We start from the raw sequence: 15,619 nt of genomic DNA, 5'->3' as shown, positions 1-15,619 counted from the left end.
CATTTTTGACTCTTAATTTGCCAGTTTTATACAGTCCAACACATGCGTAGGGTTTACAAAAACGTAGCAATATAAATATCCCATCTCTGTAAAAAAGTAGGTCTGTTCCCAGCAATTCACCTAATTTCACTCACAGTTTTTGCATGCATTCTGGTGAAATATTTTTAAATTTTATTTTATATTTGGTAAATGATTAGTTCCTGTCTCACTTATTGCTGTTATTTGTCTGGTGAGCTCACTTCTTCACATCAATAAATACAAGCAAATGGCCATTCTGCTGGAGACGATGACGCTGAGATGTTTCCACAGGCGAGGAAGGTGAACTTAAGTCTGATGCTTTAAAACGAAGTTTTCAAATAATGATTTAATCTATTTAAAAAAATAAGTTATTCAAACCAACCTGGCATCGGATGAAAAAATTATCTTCATTGTGACCAAGTAACAAAATGAAGATCTGCATTAAATACTTTTTAATGCAGAGAATGTTTTCCACACATCCCTCCTATTTAGCAGTTAGTTTTCTTCCTTTTCATGCCTTATTCATTTCACAATCAAGTTTATTTTAACATCAATATCAATAGCCTACTCTATTTTAACATATTAAATTTATCATTTAACTATGAACTGTTTATTGATTTTTTTTATGGCACTTTCTATCTTGTGATTTTCTTTTTTTTCTTGCGGTTGTATCGATTTCTTTCATGACACGGTTTTTGCATTTATATGTCCACAGGGGGCGATATTGGACCTTTTTGAATAGCGACAGGCCATAATTTAGATTGTATTAGCTTGATGTTAGCTAACATATTACTGTCATTTTTGTTATTTATGCTTTTTTTTTTTTTTTTTTAAAGGGAAACAAACAAACAAACCCTCAAAAAGGTCGAGTGGGCGCAGTGTGTAACGTGTCGGGTTTGCCTCCCTCCGCTCTTATATAACCGCTTTTATTTTTTGCGGTCAACCTCTCTGGGTTCGTTGTGGCGTCGCCGTTTGTGAGCTTGACTTTGTGACCTCCTGCCGCTCCAGTTCACTACAGATTCCAAAGGTGGCCTTGCATGATCTGCCTCCTTCCTCTCTTCCCTCCTCCTCGTTCCTTGTCTCCTCCCGCCCTCGTCCACGAGCCCCGGGTTCAGCACCGTGGACAGCTCCCAGCATCCGCGCGTCAAGCCGCCGCCCGCGGTCGGGCGCTCAGACGCAGGCAGGACGGCGAGGAGCTCGACGGCGCTCTGAACACATGAACGACAGCGGTGTGGGATATCTTGCTCCTTTGTCCTCTCACCGACGGACGTGACACCGCGAAAGACTGTTGCTGAAGTCAGGGGGGCTGCAAACAATGATCTCACGATACAAACCGGTAAGTGGTATCGCCTGCGCACTCGCCAGAGAAACACTTCCTTTGTTTTAAACAGAAGAGTTGTGTGCGCTTTGTCCCATCTTGGAGCTGCAGCAATGGATTATTTAGTGCTCATCTTATTAATGCACGTGGAAAATATGCGAGAGGGACACAGGTCTTGTAATTGAACCTGGTCGTCCACATGAATTTAAACTGTCCACTCCAGTTTACGTGTCGAGACAAGTCGTTTCGGGTCGTATTTTATCCAGTGATACAGAAATGGGATCATTCATCACCCGGATTCTGGACAGGAGGTAAATTATGGGAGAGTGTGCAGCCTTTAATTATTATTATTATTATTATTTTGGCTGTCACAACGGACGGAGAGTATATTAAGACATCCCGTCTTGCTCTCCCAGAGGCCACCCAAAATAAAAATAATTTTAAAAAATGATTCATTGTTTACCCATCACTCAGTTTTCACGTATCTTACCCCCAGGCACTTAAATGTTCTATTCTGTCCAGACAGTAGATAATAATGGTGAAGTTTAGAGAAGATACAGAAGTAAAGCCTTGTCCAAATACTGTTGTGATAATTTGTGGATTTTAGGACCTCCTATTGAAAGATATGAGACTATAATAGCGATGCTCCTCCCTATCCCCATGCTTGATTGATTGATTGATTGATTGATTGATTGATTGATTGATTGATTGATTGATTGAGTGGATGCTCCTCTGTGTTTATGTCTCCCTGGTGCTTTAACTCAGCCAACGTCGTTGGATTGGATACCTCATTTTTATTATTTTAGGTACAAAATTATTTGTAGAAATAAAATTTTGTCTGACTTTAATTTATCAGGCTATGAATCCACCAACTCCTTCACATTACATGTATTACTTTCGAGTTAGGTTGCACTTTTTCGACTTTTACGCTTTATGCAAATGTGAACATATTACATCTGGATGTTTGAACAAAAACTATATATGTTACACATAGAAAGCTTTGTTTTTAATAAAAAAAAACAAACTATGATAAACTACCTGTACATGAACCATATTTAATTCTCTCAATTAGTGACATGAGTCAGTTATTTTCAAAACATTCATCTTTATATTTTTTCCCAGAAGTATAATCTTCCTCTTAACTTTCTGCTTTTCTGTCACAACCCTTTTTCAATCGAGTTGTATTTGATTTCCATCTGTTTTCCTTTAACCTGTAAACCAGTCAAGAGTAAAAATCTGCCTGCACTCAAGGGATTCAAAAAGTGTTGTGAGATATTTTGATTTGATCTTCAGCCTCTTACAGAGACATTCTAATGTGATGACTTGAATCTGTAAAACTTCATTTTTCTCCCCTCCACATTTCTAACTTTAGAAAAATGTGGCCCAATTGTTTCTCTAGCCTGGAAATAGAGAAACAAAAGCCGAAGTCCAAAGAAAAATGTGAAAAATGTCTTTAGGAAACACTTGGTTAATTAGGGGGTGGAGTGAAACATGTGCAAAGTACTCTGTGCTCATTTTTGCAAAAATCTATGTTTCTGATTGAAAAATTACAATTGGTATTAAAGAAATGTAATTGAATTGTTGAGCTTTCTTGGTGAACCCTCTATGAGTCAGTGTTTTAAGTTTTTTTTCTTCTTACTGGACTTGTGAGGTGTTTCATTTACTCTGCACTTTCTTCCTGGTGCTCCCGTGTTATCCTTTTAAAGGAAATCAGCTTTGTGCTCAGGATGTGAGAGCAGAGGGCAGTCAATGTGAGCTTCTTTTACAGCGAGTTAAAACGAAGCACCAAGTGAATTATTTTCCCTCTACCGTGCCTTATATTTCAGTGCCTTAAAATACAACGCCTGTTGGGGATTTTGTAGATCGACACATACCACAACCTAATTGTGAATTGGAAGAAAAATCATGGATGCTCTTTTACAAATAAAAATCTGAGAAGTGTGTCATGCATTTGTATATAATCAATATAATCAATAATCACCTAATCCATAAATAAAGTCCACGTGTGTTTAATCTCAGTGTAAATGCAATGGATACTCTTTTTATAATGTAAGAGTTTTATTATTGTGCCCTAGTGGACAAGCAACTTCATAAAGCCCAAGAAATGCCATACCAACTAGATATCCACCTAAACTGACAGATCTGACAAGGAAAGCATTAATTAAGCATTAATTAAGCAATAAGCAGCCAAGAGGCCCATGTGAACTGTGGAGGAGCTGCAGAGATGCACAGATCAGATGGAAGAAATTGCTGAAAGCATAAATATTAGAAGTTTTATCTCCATAGTTATGTTTGTTAAAGAAAACACAACTACGAAATGTAACATAACGATAGCTGATTACTGTCAGCTATCGTTGACAGTAATCCATGGGAGGTCCTGTTTGAAGACTGTCAAAAGCCCTGGAGGTAACACAATGAACATGCAGGAGAAGGTGCTATGTCAGATGAGATCAAAATAGTTTTTCTGGAAAATGCTCCAGTTAATTATAACAGGGCTCTGATGTAAATGTTGAGAAAACTTCTGCAGGTGTATGACTCAGCATTGTGTTATGCAACAGCAGACCAAGGGAGTCTTTTTCAAATGGAAAATGCAATCATTCCCTCCTACGCACATCTGGATTTTTCAGTAAGCAAATGAAAACAGACCGTGTAAATGCAGAAGTGCCTTGACGCGACAATTTTTTAGCTCCGCTCAACATCTTTGATATTTAGTAAAACCTCTGACTTACATTTTAAGTCCTTTTGACTTTGACTTAAGTGTTTAAAAGCTGCAGAGCATACTTGAGAAAATATTTTCAGCTTTGTTTTTTCACACTCGTGTGAATTGCTTTTTACATTAGGCTTAACTGCCTGACATAATCAGGAAAACATTAAGCATGAATTGTTTTTACTGCTAAGAAAATTTTGTGGGGCTTTTTCTTGTCCACAGATGGATCATCAAATATCGGCTCTTTTTATCCCTCCAGAAATCATCTGCCACTCCGCCAGACTCTGAGGCACAATGCAACCTATTCCTGAAATTCATAAATATTTAAATTAGCCCGCACAGCCCAATATAGCCCAAGTACAGTGTTAAATAAAGGAATGAAGCGAAATACAATGCATGCCCCCTAAAATGTGTCGTTCTTTGCCAGGTTATTAGCAGTTGCTCATGCCTCTCACGTACCTCTGATGTGACGTTTGCACTGTTCATCCAGCAGCTGAAACCCCCCCGTCTCTTTTCCTTCCCTCTCTCTGTTCTCTCCTGCCTTCATCCACAGCATTTAGCGTTTCTTACTTACACTTCCAGCAAGCCTGCTCTCTCTGCCCTCCTTTCCTCTCGTCATCCAAGGTCGACTTTGAACTCTAAAGAGACAGGAATAGCTGGTGTACTGCAGAATGCCGCCGCTGCTCTGCATGTGAGCCTGTTTGTGTGCGATGTGAGGGTGTCTGAATGCGTCCTACCGGGGCGTGCAGAGCTGTACACAAAGCTTCAGACTTAGAGGATGTCAGCAGCCTGCAGTCGGACGGGATGCAGATGTTTCTCACCAACATGGGAAAAGCTGCTTAGACAGTCAGAGAGGAGAGGGAGCTGCTGCTGCTGCGCTGGACTCTGACTCTGTCTCCTGGTTTCCACTGGATCTGATATTTTGGAGCTGAATCAGAACGAAAGGAGGTCACGCTGGGAATTTGCAGGATCTGAAGATGCAGGGTTGCCTTTGAACAGACAACATGCTCTGAAAGAAGCGCCAGCTTTAAATTCTCCCTGCCTCTCCTCTGTCTCTGGTCTTCCCCTCTTCCTTCTCCTCTTCCTCCACCTTTTTTCCTCGGCATTTCCTCCCGACAGAGCCCCGGATCCACCATGTCCTTGGCTTTCTGTGGGAGTGAGAACAACTCATCGGCCTACAATGTGGACAGAGGCGTCCTCAACAACGCCTGCTTCCTGGATGCACTCAACGTGGTCCCACATGTTTTTCTCCTCTTCATCACTTTTCCCATCCTCTTCATTGGTGAGTCCAGCAGGACGGTCAGCTCCTCACACTGCGCTGACCTGCACAGATATTACACACACTCAGCATCCACACAGGATGTCAGCACAAGCAGATCGATAGCTTCCTACTTGTTCTCTGCGTGCCCTTGCCATTGTCTCTCTTCCAGCTTGTTCACCTTTCCATGTTAACTCTGTTGATAGTTTGTTTTCTGTACCGAGTCTAAACATCTTTACTGATCATGGTTTATTAATAAGCTCTTTTCATTGCTTATTATTTCTAGAAGCTAAAGCAAATGAGGGAGGATGAAATACATGTTGGTACAATAGAAGCAACTTCAATGTAGATTCTTACAAATTTCTTACAAATTAAAATCTGAAAAGTGTGGCATACCATGTACTCGGCCTCCCTGACTCAATATTTTGCACCACCACCTTTAGCTTTGGTTACAGCTGCATGTCATTTGGGTCAATTCTCTGCCAGCTTTGCACATTTAGACATTAAAATGTGTTGTCTAAGTCTGTTGTCTTGTTGGAAGCTAAGCCTCCTTCCTAGTCTCAAGTACTTTGTGGGTTTCTTACAGTATTTACATCTTCCTATCAGCACTGACTAGATTCCCAATCGCTGTTTGAGAAAAACACTTTGACAAAATGTCAATCTGTCCACCACAGCATGATTCTTCCATCACTATGACTTATTGTTTGGATACAGTGTTCAGATTTAAATACTGTGTTTAGATTTCCACCAAAAAATGGTTGCACTTTTTAATTTAATCTGGAAAGAGCATCTTCTCCCACATATATGCTGCGACTTTTGGCAAACCACAAAAAAGACTTCTGCTTGTTTTCTGTCGTTAGCTCTTTTCTTTGTCTCTTCTCTATTATTGCGCCAAACTCTTTGATGTTCTAACCATGAATTTAGCTGCGCTTTGACAGATGGTCAACACTGTATATTATTTTAGAACCTAATCCAGTTTACGCATGTACACATCAGACTTAAAACCATTAAAACCAAGAAACAGAAACAGGAACACAGCGTGGACTGGAGTAACTGCATTTTAAATCCAAAATGTCCTTGAAAGCCATACATTCTGTGAACTTTATAAGAATTGTACATTAAAAGAATGTCAACAAGTTCAGTCGTCTCTTACTGAAGCTTGACTTTCATGACTGATAATCTACACTGACGCCCTCGAACGAAGCGCCTTCACAGAGCTGCATTCGACTAGCAAGTGTGATCCTCCTGATGGTATGAGCTGTAGTACACAGAGGCAAAAATGGTGCTGGTGTTAGGTTACACATCCACGCCTCACCTTCCCGGCTGCTGGCCTTTCTATTAGTGTCATCAGTGGAGTGTAACAAGCCTCTCTGCACACATCACACATGCTCAGGCTTCTCCACTGACAAGTCCGACTTTAGACGTTATTTTGTTTCAGAGTGGGATCAAGATGTCTAAACTGATTAATATAGAAGATTAGAAGATAAGTCAAACAATGGACACTTGATATAACTTCTAATTGGAATTGTAGGGTTTACTTGAAATTAATGTGTTTCCTGGTTTAATCTTGGAATTTAGGATTAATTCATAAATTCACTCCAATGTTAATGTTGGGATTATGTCAGAAGCTTAATATAAACTAGATTTATTCTTTCAGAACCTGTTTTTATGTGTATTTGGGATTCTCATCTTTGAGTTATGATTAGTAGGAGTGTGTGCGTTTGTTTTGACTCGCTAATTTTAAGTTATGTGTCATTTTATGTGTCTCCTGCTTGCATTCGGATCCTCTGAACTCACAATACATGGTAGATGTTTCCAAGTTTCCACTATAGAACTTCTGATTCCTCCTTCTTCCCAGTGGGCAGGAGCAAATTTCCACACTATCTCATTATGTCAGCTCTTCACTTTTGATAGCAATACTGGTTGCTCTTGAACATCCAAATGAATTACTTTGCATTTAAAGTATGAGTTTGGGTTAGATACGTGAAACCTGAACAGAGTCTGGTTCTAAACTAGAACAATATCTAAAGTAAAGTCCTGTTTTTGAATTATTTCTAAGAAACAAACCATTTTAAGGAAATCCTCCATTTCTGCCAAGAAGAAAAAACAAATAGCCTATTCAGTCAGAATTGTGGTAAAATCATCTGTATGGCTGAAAAACACGAGGTTCAGATGCAATTTAGTAAGCAGCATTTTGCAAAATATAAGTGAGAGTGTTTGTGTATAGTTGATCATGTTTGATAAATATGTATTGTTTTGTCTTTAAAAATTGTTGCAAACATATTTTTGTATAATTCTTCTGTCGATAAAGAATTACATCAAAACCAAACATTTAAATAAAAGCCCAAAACACCTAAACACCACTGATTAGTACGTGCAAACGACCATTTTGTTTGGGCAAAAACACATTTCCACTTGTTTTTCACCATCAAAATCGAAATAAATCCTTGAAAATCCTCAAAGGGTTAAAACACAAATTGTAGCTAAAAGAAAAAAACTTAAAGTGAATAATAAACCTGCAGGGTTTCCTGCCTCACTTCGTCACCCTGTGCTGATGTGTTTTCATCAACACCCTCTCCACTAAAGACAAACCTCGGGGGGTGCGAAATCTCAGCTCACCTGACAAACCCTTTTATAGTCAGAGTCCTGCGTATGTGCAGCCTGATGCCTGATGCACTCCATTGTGCCTGAAGCTGTGCAATGTCTTTCTCTGCTGGTGCTCACTAATTCACAGAGTTTCATAAAGGCAAGTGTTCAAATAAAGACTGGGAAGATGGGCAGGTATTCACCATGGGACCTTTGGCATCACTGAGCCAGTCAGAGAGGAGGATTATTTAAGCTCAGCCATCTCCAAACCCTCCATAACTGCTGATAGATGAGCAACAACCAGGCAGCCAGCGATTTTCTGACATCTACACATTTTGTCTGATGTAAATTAGTTCAGTTTTCACATATGCAGCAAAAGCAGCAGAATGATTTATGCCCATTTTCCACAATATTTGACTTCATTTTTCTGTGAACAGCGCTTGAGTGAATAAATTTGCATGTGTGAAAAAGAGTTGAGGAGGAAAAGACGTGATGGAGATCAGTCTGTGCCAACACTTCACAGTGAAATAAACTGGCAAAAGTGCCAAAAGCACTGGAGTCTCTTATGTAACATCATAAGTCAAGAGATTTTCTACAGCAGAGGTTGATATTTATCACATGAACTGCTTTTTGATGACTCACCCTTGCTTGTTTTATGCTCTGAGTTAAAGCCAACATCTGTCCAAGTGACAATGATAAAGGAAACGGCTGAAGCCTCATTCTGAGTTTGGCAGCCATACAGCTGCTTTCATCGTCTGCCAGGGATCGCCCAATGTATTTAAGAGGGCTTTGACACAAGCTCCTTAAACTCTGGCAGGCGGCCATTTTTGTAGTTTATTATCTAAATTATTCAACCTTCTTTACAGAAAGTCCTAATTATGGACTATATTTAGTTAGCTACTAATCCACACAGTGTATAAAGTCAACAAGGTTATTTTTCCAAAGCACAAGTTTATCTACTCATATGAAGACAGATAATAAATTCTGAGTCATCTTACTCTATCTTATGCCATCAGTGTCTGTTTTTAAGATGACGAGGTCTATGTCTTGGATAACTTCTGATATTTGCATTAGAATGTGTCTTTCTGGTATCAGGTTGGGGCAGCCAGAGTTCAAAGGTTCACATCCATCACAGCACCTGGCTTCACTTTCCTGGACACAACCTGCGCTGGCTCCTCACCTTCGTCCTGCTCTTCATCCTCGTCTGTGAGATTGCAGAAGGCATCGTCTCCGATGGGTATGTCAAGACCCAAATACTGCGATTTTGTTGTCTCGCTTTGATTTCACTCCTGTGAAGTAAACAGGGCCTCCTGTGAACAGCAGTGTGTTTTTCAATCTACTTATGAATATTTTAAAATATTTAACAATACCAAACATTTTAAGCGGAAGAAAAAAAAACCCATTAAAAATGGAGAGAAATTATTTAATATGTAAATTTTAAATGAGGGTATGTTCAGCATAAACCAAAACAGCGTTCCTGGAAAATAGCTGTGATTCTTAGAGGTGGATGTGCCATGGATTGAAAATATTTTAGTACTAGAGTGAAGCAGAGCTGAATCCTCAACATGACAATGATTAAAAGCTAAAAACATGCCAGGTAATCCACAAAGGACTGGCTGTACACTAAAAAAATCCCTCAAATTTCTCATAGCCGGCGGCGATGAGTGGAGAAACCTGTTGCCATATTTATATAAGAAGCTCTGGGAGGCATCGTACTGAGGCTATTTTAGTTAGGAGGGTCATCGATTTTTCTTGTCTTGAAAAAGCTCTTTTATTTATTGTTTTAGAAGTACAACAACCATATCTTTCTATAATAATAACAATAAAAAATCATGCAATAATATGCAAACATTTCTTTTGTAAGAACTAAATATTTAGCGCTACGTATAATTCTTTTCATGTTACATTTCTTAGTGTTCTGGGTACAAATCATTGTTTTTCACTGCATTTCCTCATTTTAATGGATATATATGTGATATTTCATGGCAATCATTAATGCTGCACTTCTGAAATTATAATTGTGTGGCAGCTGAGCTCATTTACCAAGTGAGAAAGGTAGTTTTACAGATTTAAATAAATGTATCAGTCCCTGCATCCGAAAAAAAAAAGCTCACCCAGAGTTGATTAAATTCACCTCCGTGGTTTAGTGTCTTGGCCTTTTCGTCTGTTGAGGAAAACCGATCTTTTCAGCGTTTTATTGTGTGCCCTATAATTTAATTTCATCTGGGATTCTTCTGGGTTACTGTGAGGCTGTAGTTCATCAGAGTGATTTTATTATCTAATCAAACACTGTTATCCACCTGCGATGGAAGCCAAATCCAATTAACTGCGATTGGCACTTCCCTGACCACCATTCATCATCTGCATCAAAGTCCTTATCGGATTCCCCAGCAGTGTTCAGTTGGGATTAGCTATGATGTGGAGCGATCACGTTTGGCATCACGGGTTGATCTGGATAAAAATCAAAGGAGGATCTTCTCTGGAGTCCAAAAAGCACATTGGAGAATGTGCCAATGCTGTTTGGGAGAAACATTTCTCTCTTTGCTTATGGCGATATTAAGATATAGTAAACTTTGTAGCTCTGTTTTACTGCAGAACAGTTTTGAGTTATGTCTGGTCTCCAAAGATCACTGCGAGGTTCATGCACCATAAATTTATAGGATTGGATTAAGTTAATTGTGAACTACATTAATGGAAGACCTTATGTCAAAGCAAGAGAACTCCTGGAGTAATCATTCAGCTTACTGAAGGCTGAGTTTCAGAAAAAGCTTTGTCCCTAAATATCTAAATAACTACGTAGTGTGGCAACTAAAAGACAAAGTCGCACATAATCCAATTAAATTGATTGTTTAAATTTGACTGCAAAATTTCTAAACATTTCAAGCATCTGCATGCACAACCATCCCTATTCCAGGTTCACTTCTGTATTTATACATTAAATTTGACTTAAAATGGCTGAAGTCTCTATATATTCGACTCTAGAAAGCAACACAGTTTGACTTTAACTCAAGAGGACATGTCACTGGATGCTGGATGAGGTTAGAAGAGGTTATTGAGTTTTCTAACACTGAGCCAGTCATCCACCTGCTTCCCCAGCAGCTGGCACCACGAGGGCGAGGTCAGCTGGAGCCAAGTGTTGGAGTTTGTGTCCCAATTCTCCCTGCTGCCAAATGAAAACAAGTCAGTGAGCCGCAGCGCCTTTACTGGGCTCTGCTGGAACCAAAACAACAGCATGTGCATCAGTTCAAATTGTAAAGTTATATCATACAGTGTTCTACATATCTGCGATATTAGAAGTCCATCACATAATAAATGTTTTTCTTCTCTCTCTGTATGGATTCTTTTTGCACCATGTTGTCAAAAGCAGTGAGTCAGTGTGTTTTTGTGATTTTTGCACTTCGGTCTTTTGCACAGACTAGAGGATGATGAGTTGTTGGTAGTAGAAGAGCTCTCCATCTGCTCACCTCTTCAGTTCCCTCTTTGGGCTGACCTTACTGCTGTTCTGAAGAGGGCCTGATGTCATCTCGGTCTTTATTTAAATGCTTTTGTCTACATGTGGCGAGTTTAAAGATCTCTGCTGCTGCCGCTCATCGTCACTGAATCACAGAAACACACAAGAGTATCGTCAACATCCCTGTCGTCAGTTTGAAGTACTCTTTTTCTGTTTAACTTTTTTAGGTTCACAGTGTCTCTCCATCTTCATCTGTACATGCCTCCAGCTCTGGCCTTCATGGCTGGGATCACATCGATTGTCTACTATCACAACATCGAGACCTCCAACTTCCCGAAACTGCTTTTAGGTAAAGTCTCCTGACATGTGCATCAGTTCAAAGCCTCAGTGAGGCTTCAGTGAAGTTTCTACTCCAAACATAATCTGATAAAGTGCTAGAAAATTTTCACAGGAGTTTGCTCTGTATTTTTGCATGAAATGTTAGACATCTTGTTGCATAAAAATGTTGATCTAGTTTCATGAAAAACTTTAAAGGAAAAGACAAATCAAAGCTAATACAGAGACACACCCTTTTTCATACGACAGTCCTAAATTTATAATTTAGTGAATAGTGCTCATATCAAGTACATTTCTTCAGGTTTTAAACTGTATCTGCCATTGCCAGAACTAATTTGTCTTAATGTTTCATGTAGCATTTGGTTATTGATCATAGATCATGCACAAGTCAAGATGGTAGATTATTATGCATTAAGGTACCAGAAACTTGTTAACAGGCTCCCAAAACCATAACTGTCTGCTCTGGTTGTTGCTTTCTGTGTCATGACATGTTCATGACTGCAATGAGTCTTGCCACTGTTTGGGTTTATAAAGTGTTCAGTACTTTGCAGATTATTGTACATCACCTCTAAGTTCTTGCTATTTTGTTTCAAAGTGCCCAGGCATTCTTGCTATCTTGTAAAGTGATCTCGATCAATAGCTTTCCAGACTTTCTGAAGGTTTTTCAAAGGTTATCAGTTTGAAAGATTTCACTCGATTTCATTTCAACTTGTGCTCATGGCAGCACACTGTGCAGTGTGTGCAAGAGATAAGCTTGCAAGACAAAATGGGTAAAAAAAAAAACTAACTTTAAAACAAACAAACAAAACATTTACAATAAATGAACACTATCTGAATGTCACATGTTTGAAATTCCAGCACAGACTTTTTTTGTATTTGGGGTTCTTAATAGCTTTAACCTAAGAAATGAAGTAAATTTGTCCTTGTGGTTGTGCTGGGACCAAAGATCCAACTTTAAATCAGTTTCTGACTGAGTCATTCACAAACAAGGAGTCTCAGTTTGATATTCCATCAGAGTTTACTCCTCTCAGAGTTTGGAGAAAACCATCTGGGCTGACTTTGAAGGTGAGCCTATCAAAAAATCTCATAAAACAAAAGTGACATGCTGATCTCCTATTTCAAAATTGGTGACCTTGAAAGCTGCTAGGTGTGCACTGAAGAAAAACTTGATCTTCTCTGCTTGCTTTGTGATTTGCTGCGTCTCTCTGATCTTTGTGTCTTTTCAACAGCCCTGCTGATCTACTGGGTCCTGGCTTTCATCATGAAGACCATCAAGTTTGCAAAGTACACCGAGCACGGCATCGGCCCCAGGCAGCTCCGCTACTGCATCACTGGACTTCTGGTGCTGGTCTATGGACTTCTACTGGCCGTGGAGATCAACGTCATCCTGGGGAGGGTGAGCATTCACGTGTGTGTGTGTGCGTGTGTGTGGGTGTGTGTGTGTGTGTGTGTGTCATCTTTTAAGCAGAGGTAAGTTTTGATTTGTGATGCAGTATGCACCGAGATGGAAATCATTAGGCTGGAGGATTGCTGCGTGGGTTTTAATGAGCTGTTGATACAGATTTATTGATGCTGGTGAATGCGACTTTGGTGAGGAAGTTTAGTTGGACATTACTGCTTTGATGTGAAAGCAACACAAACACTTATTTTCTAGGTAGCAACACGCTTATACAGAAATACAGCTTAAATTTATTACTACTGACATGTCCACAGTGATGATATTAGCAACACAATTTCAACTGATTAAAGGATAAATATCAAAAGAAAACATCCATGATTTTCAATTAGATTAAAGAGAAATGCAAAAAGAATTGTGGAAAAAGCAAAGAGCCAATCAGGCTGATTAACCACAACAAGAGCTACAGCTGACATCTGTCTCCCACAGTTTAAATGACCTTTGAACTCAAATTATTTCAAGTGGCATCCTAATCCTGTCATTTGTTTGCATTTTATCATTTTTTACATCAAAGTCATGCCTTCGCCTTAACATTATTCGTTTTTTAACATGAATGTGATTTATCTTGTGGCAGCTGTGACTAAGCCCATTAATAACAGTGTGTTTGAATAACTCATCTTGTGCATTTTAGCTCTCCAAACAAAAGCTGCTGCAAGTTTTGATTTCTCTGTAATCAGAGGTTTTTCCAAATTATTTTGGTCTGTCTTTGTTGCCATGTCTTGGGGCTGGTTAGAGCAATAATCAGACCTCTCCTTTCCGTCACAGCGCTACATGTGTTTCGCCGATCCGACAGAAGTGAAGCCCCCGGAAGACCTCCAGGACCTCGGCGTTCGTTTCCTGCAGCCATTTGTCAACTTGCTGTCTAAAGCCACCTACTGGTGGATGAACACGTTCATCACGGCGGCTCACAGGCGGCCCATTGACCTGAAGGTCATCGGCAAACTCCCCATCGCCATGCGGGCGCTCACAAACTACATAAAGCTCCGCCAGGAATTTGAAGAGCAGAAGGTGAGCTATGGTCATAGAATGCATAAAATTTGGATCTACATGAAAGATAACCCAGATTTCTCTAGTGTTTAGTTTTTCAGTTCAACTATGAATTAAACAAGAAACAAATGACTGAAATTCCTGAATAACAGTGAACTGATTTAGTGCATTTTAACAAGACTTTATATGATTATGAGCACATTTATTTGAATAATGGATTTAAAGAAGATGATACATGGTTTTAAAAATGTTTAATAATAAAAGCTTTTAAAAATATACATTTTATATGCCTTTGTTTTTAAACTAATTTTTTTGTAATGTTCCTAAAGTCCAGCACAGCCAGGAGTCTTTAGAAAACACTAGATTGTCCTTTCACTGCAAACCGACTAGGATGCAGTTCCACATCTAAGCTTACAAAACTAAAGCTGCTTTTTTTTTTCTTTAAATGTAATTATCTTCAGTGGGAACCAAAATCAGATTTTCCTGTCAAAGTAATTCTGTGCTGAGTGTGTATCAAGTTTTTTTCCTGGATGCCCCGACTTCATTTTTTGTTTTATTTCTTCAGTTTTCTTCACTCAATTCTGTGTTTTTAATGTCTCAGAAGAATATCTTTGATGCAGCCTGTCTGACGTGTGCACGGAGTGACCTCTGAACCCTGCAGTCCTACTTTATTCAGCTGTTCTCATATGAAAGCAGGTCATGAGATGATTCAGTCCGGTCTGTTCTGGGATTATTAAACTTTATTTGGGCTTGCAGTAAGCTTTCCAATAGTGTAAACAGGAAAATGCAATCAGGCACGTCCTCTATCTGTGTTTGCACAATGTTTCTTTACATTCCCGTCTGTTTATTTTAGATTATATTACAATTTTTTAGTTGTAGCTACATGTTGCACAGCGCTTGTCTCTTGGCACTGTTTGAGGTGTTAGATGGGTTTATGGCTCTTATTACATTTACTGCGTTATGCGATTGCAGAGTCACACTGTAGTAATGGTTTGTAGAATGTTGCTGATGAGCTAAAAGTGATGATTTGTGTGGGTGTAAATGCTGGTTTTGCACAATTGAACTGTTTTCCTACAGACAGACACTACAAATAAATAATTAAAAATTAAGGAGACGTGCTTTGAGATACATTTTCATTTTCAGCTGTGGCTACTAATTGTGTTTGTTGCTAAGCTTGACTTATGTGGTAAAACACCTTAAAAAAACTTTGTTTTTTGGGAGGGAAAGAAGGAAACAAAATCTCTACGTTCTTTTGAATGCAAAAGATTTATCCAAGTATGTTGCAGTTGTGTTTTGCTTAACGCTCCCTTACATTATAAAAATAAAATAATATTACAATGTTTCTATTTGGCACTTAAAAAAAGAAAATGTTCCTATAAAAAATATGTATATAAATTATTAAACTGTTTTGACATTTCTGTAATGTTAGAGAAAATCTCCAGAAAAATATGGATGATAAAAATGTAACTGGTTAAGTTTTAAAGTTTAGCCGTATTAGAGAC

At 38.9% G+C, this 15,619-nt stretch overlaps 1 protein-coding gene across 6 annotated transcripts in view; it reads left to right on the top strand.

Moving 5' to 3' along the window:
* The first annotated feature begins 892 nt into the window (after positions 1-892).
* The window catches only part of abcc8 (ATP-binding cassette, sub-family C (CFTR/MRP), member 8), a 54,263-nt gene continuing 39,536 nt past the window's right edge, over positions 893-15,619 (top strand). For 4 of the 6 annotated variants that reach the window (XM_055025965.1, XM_055025845.1, XM_055025899.1 and 1 more), the window contains exons 1-6: positions 894-1,354; positions 5,163-5,325; positions 8,983-9,124; positions 11,566-11,687; positions 12,904-13,070; positions 13,896-14,138. In XM_055025965.1, the coding sequence (XP_054881940.1) occupies positions 1,334-1,354; positions 5,163-5,325; positions 8,983-9,124; positions 11,566-11,687; positions 12,904-13,070; positions 13,896-14,138 (858 nt within the window). In that variant the 5' untranslated portion in view covers positions 894-1,333. Of the gene's footprint in view, positions 1,355-4,596; positions 5,326-8,982; positions 9,125-11,565; positions 11,688-12,903; positions 13,071-13,895; positions 14,139-15,619 lie in introns of all 6 variants that reach the window. The other 2 variants (XM_055025734.1, XM_055025786.1) reach the window with 2 other exon arrangements.

The sequence above is a fragment of the Poeciliopsis prolifica genome, unplaced genomic scaffold, assembly GCF_027474105.1.
Source record: "Poeciliopsis prolifica strain line A6 unplaced genomic scaffold, Auburn_PproV2 SCAFFOLD001, whole genome shotgun sequence".
NCBI lineage: Eukaryota > Metazoa > Chordata > Actinopteri > Cyprinodontiformes > Poeciliidae > Poeciliopsis > Poeciliopsis prolifica.
The sequence above is the reverse complement of the archived record's forward strand: the minus strand, read 5'-3'. Positions and strand labels throughout refer to the sequence as shown.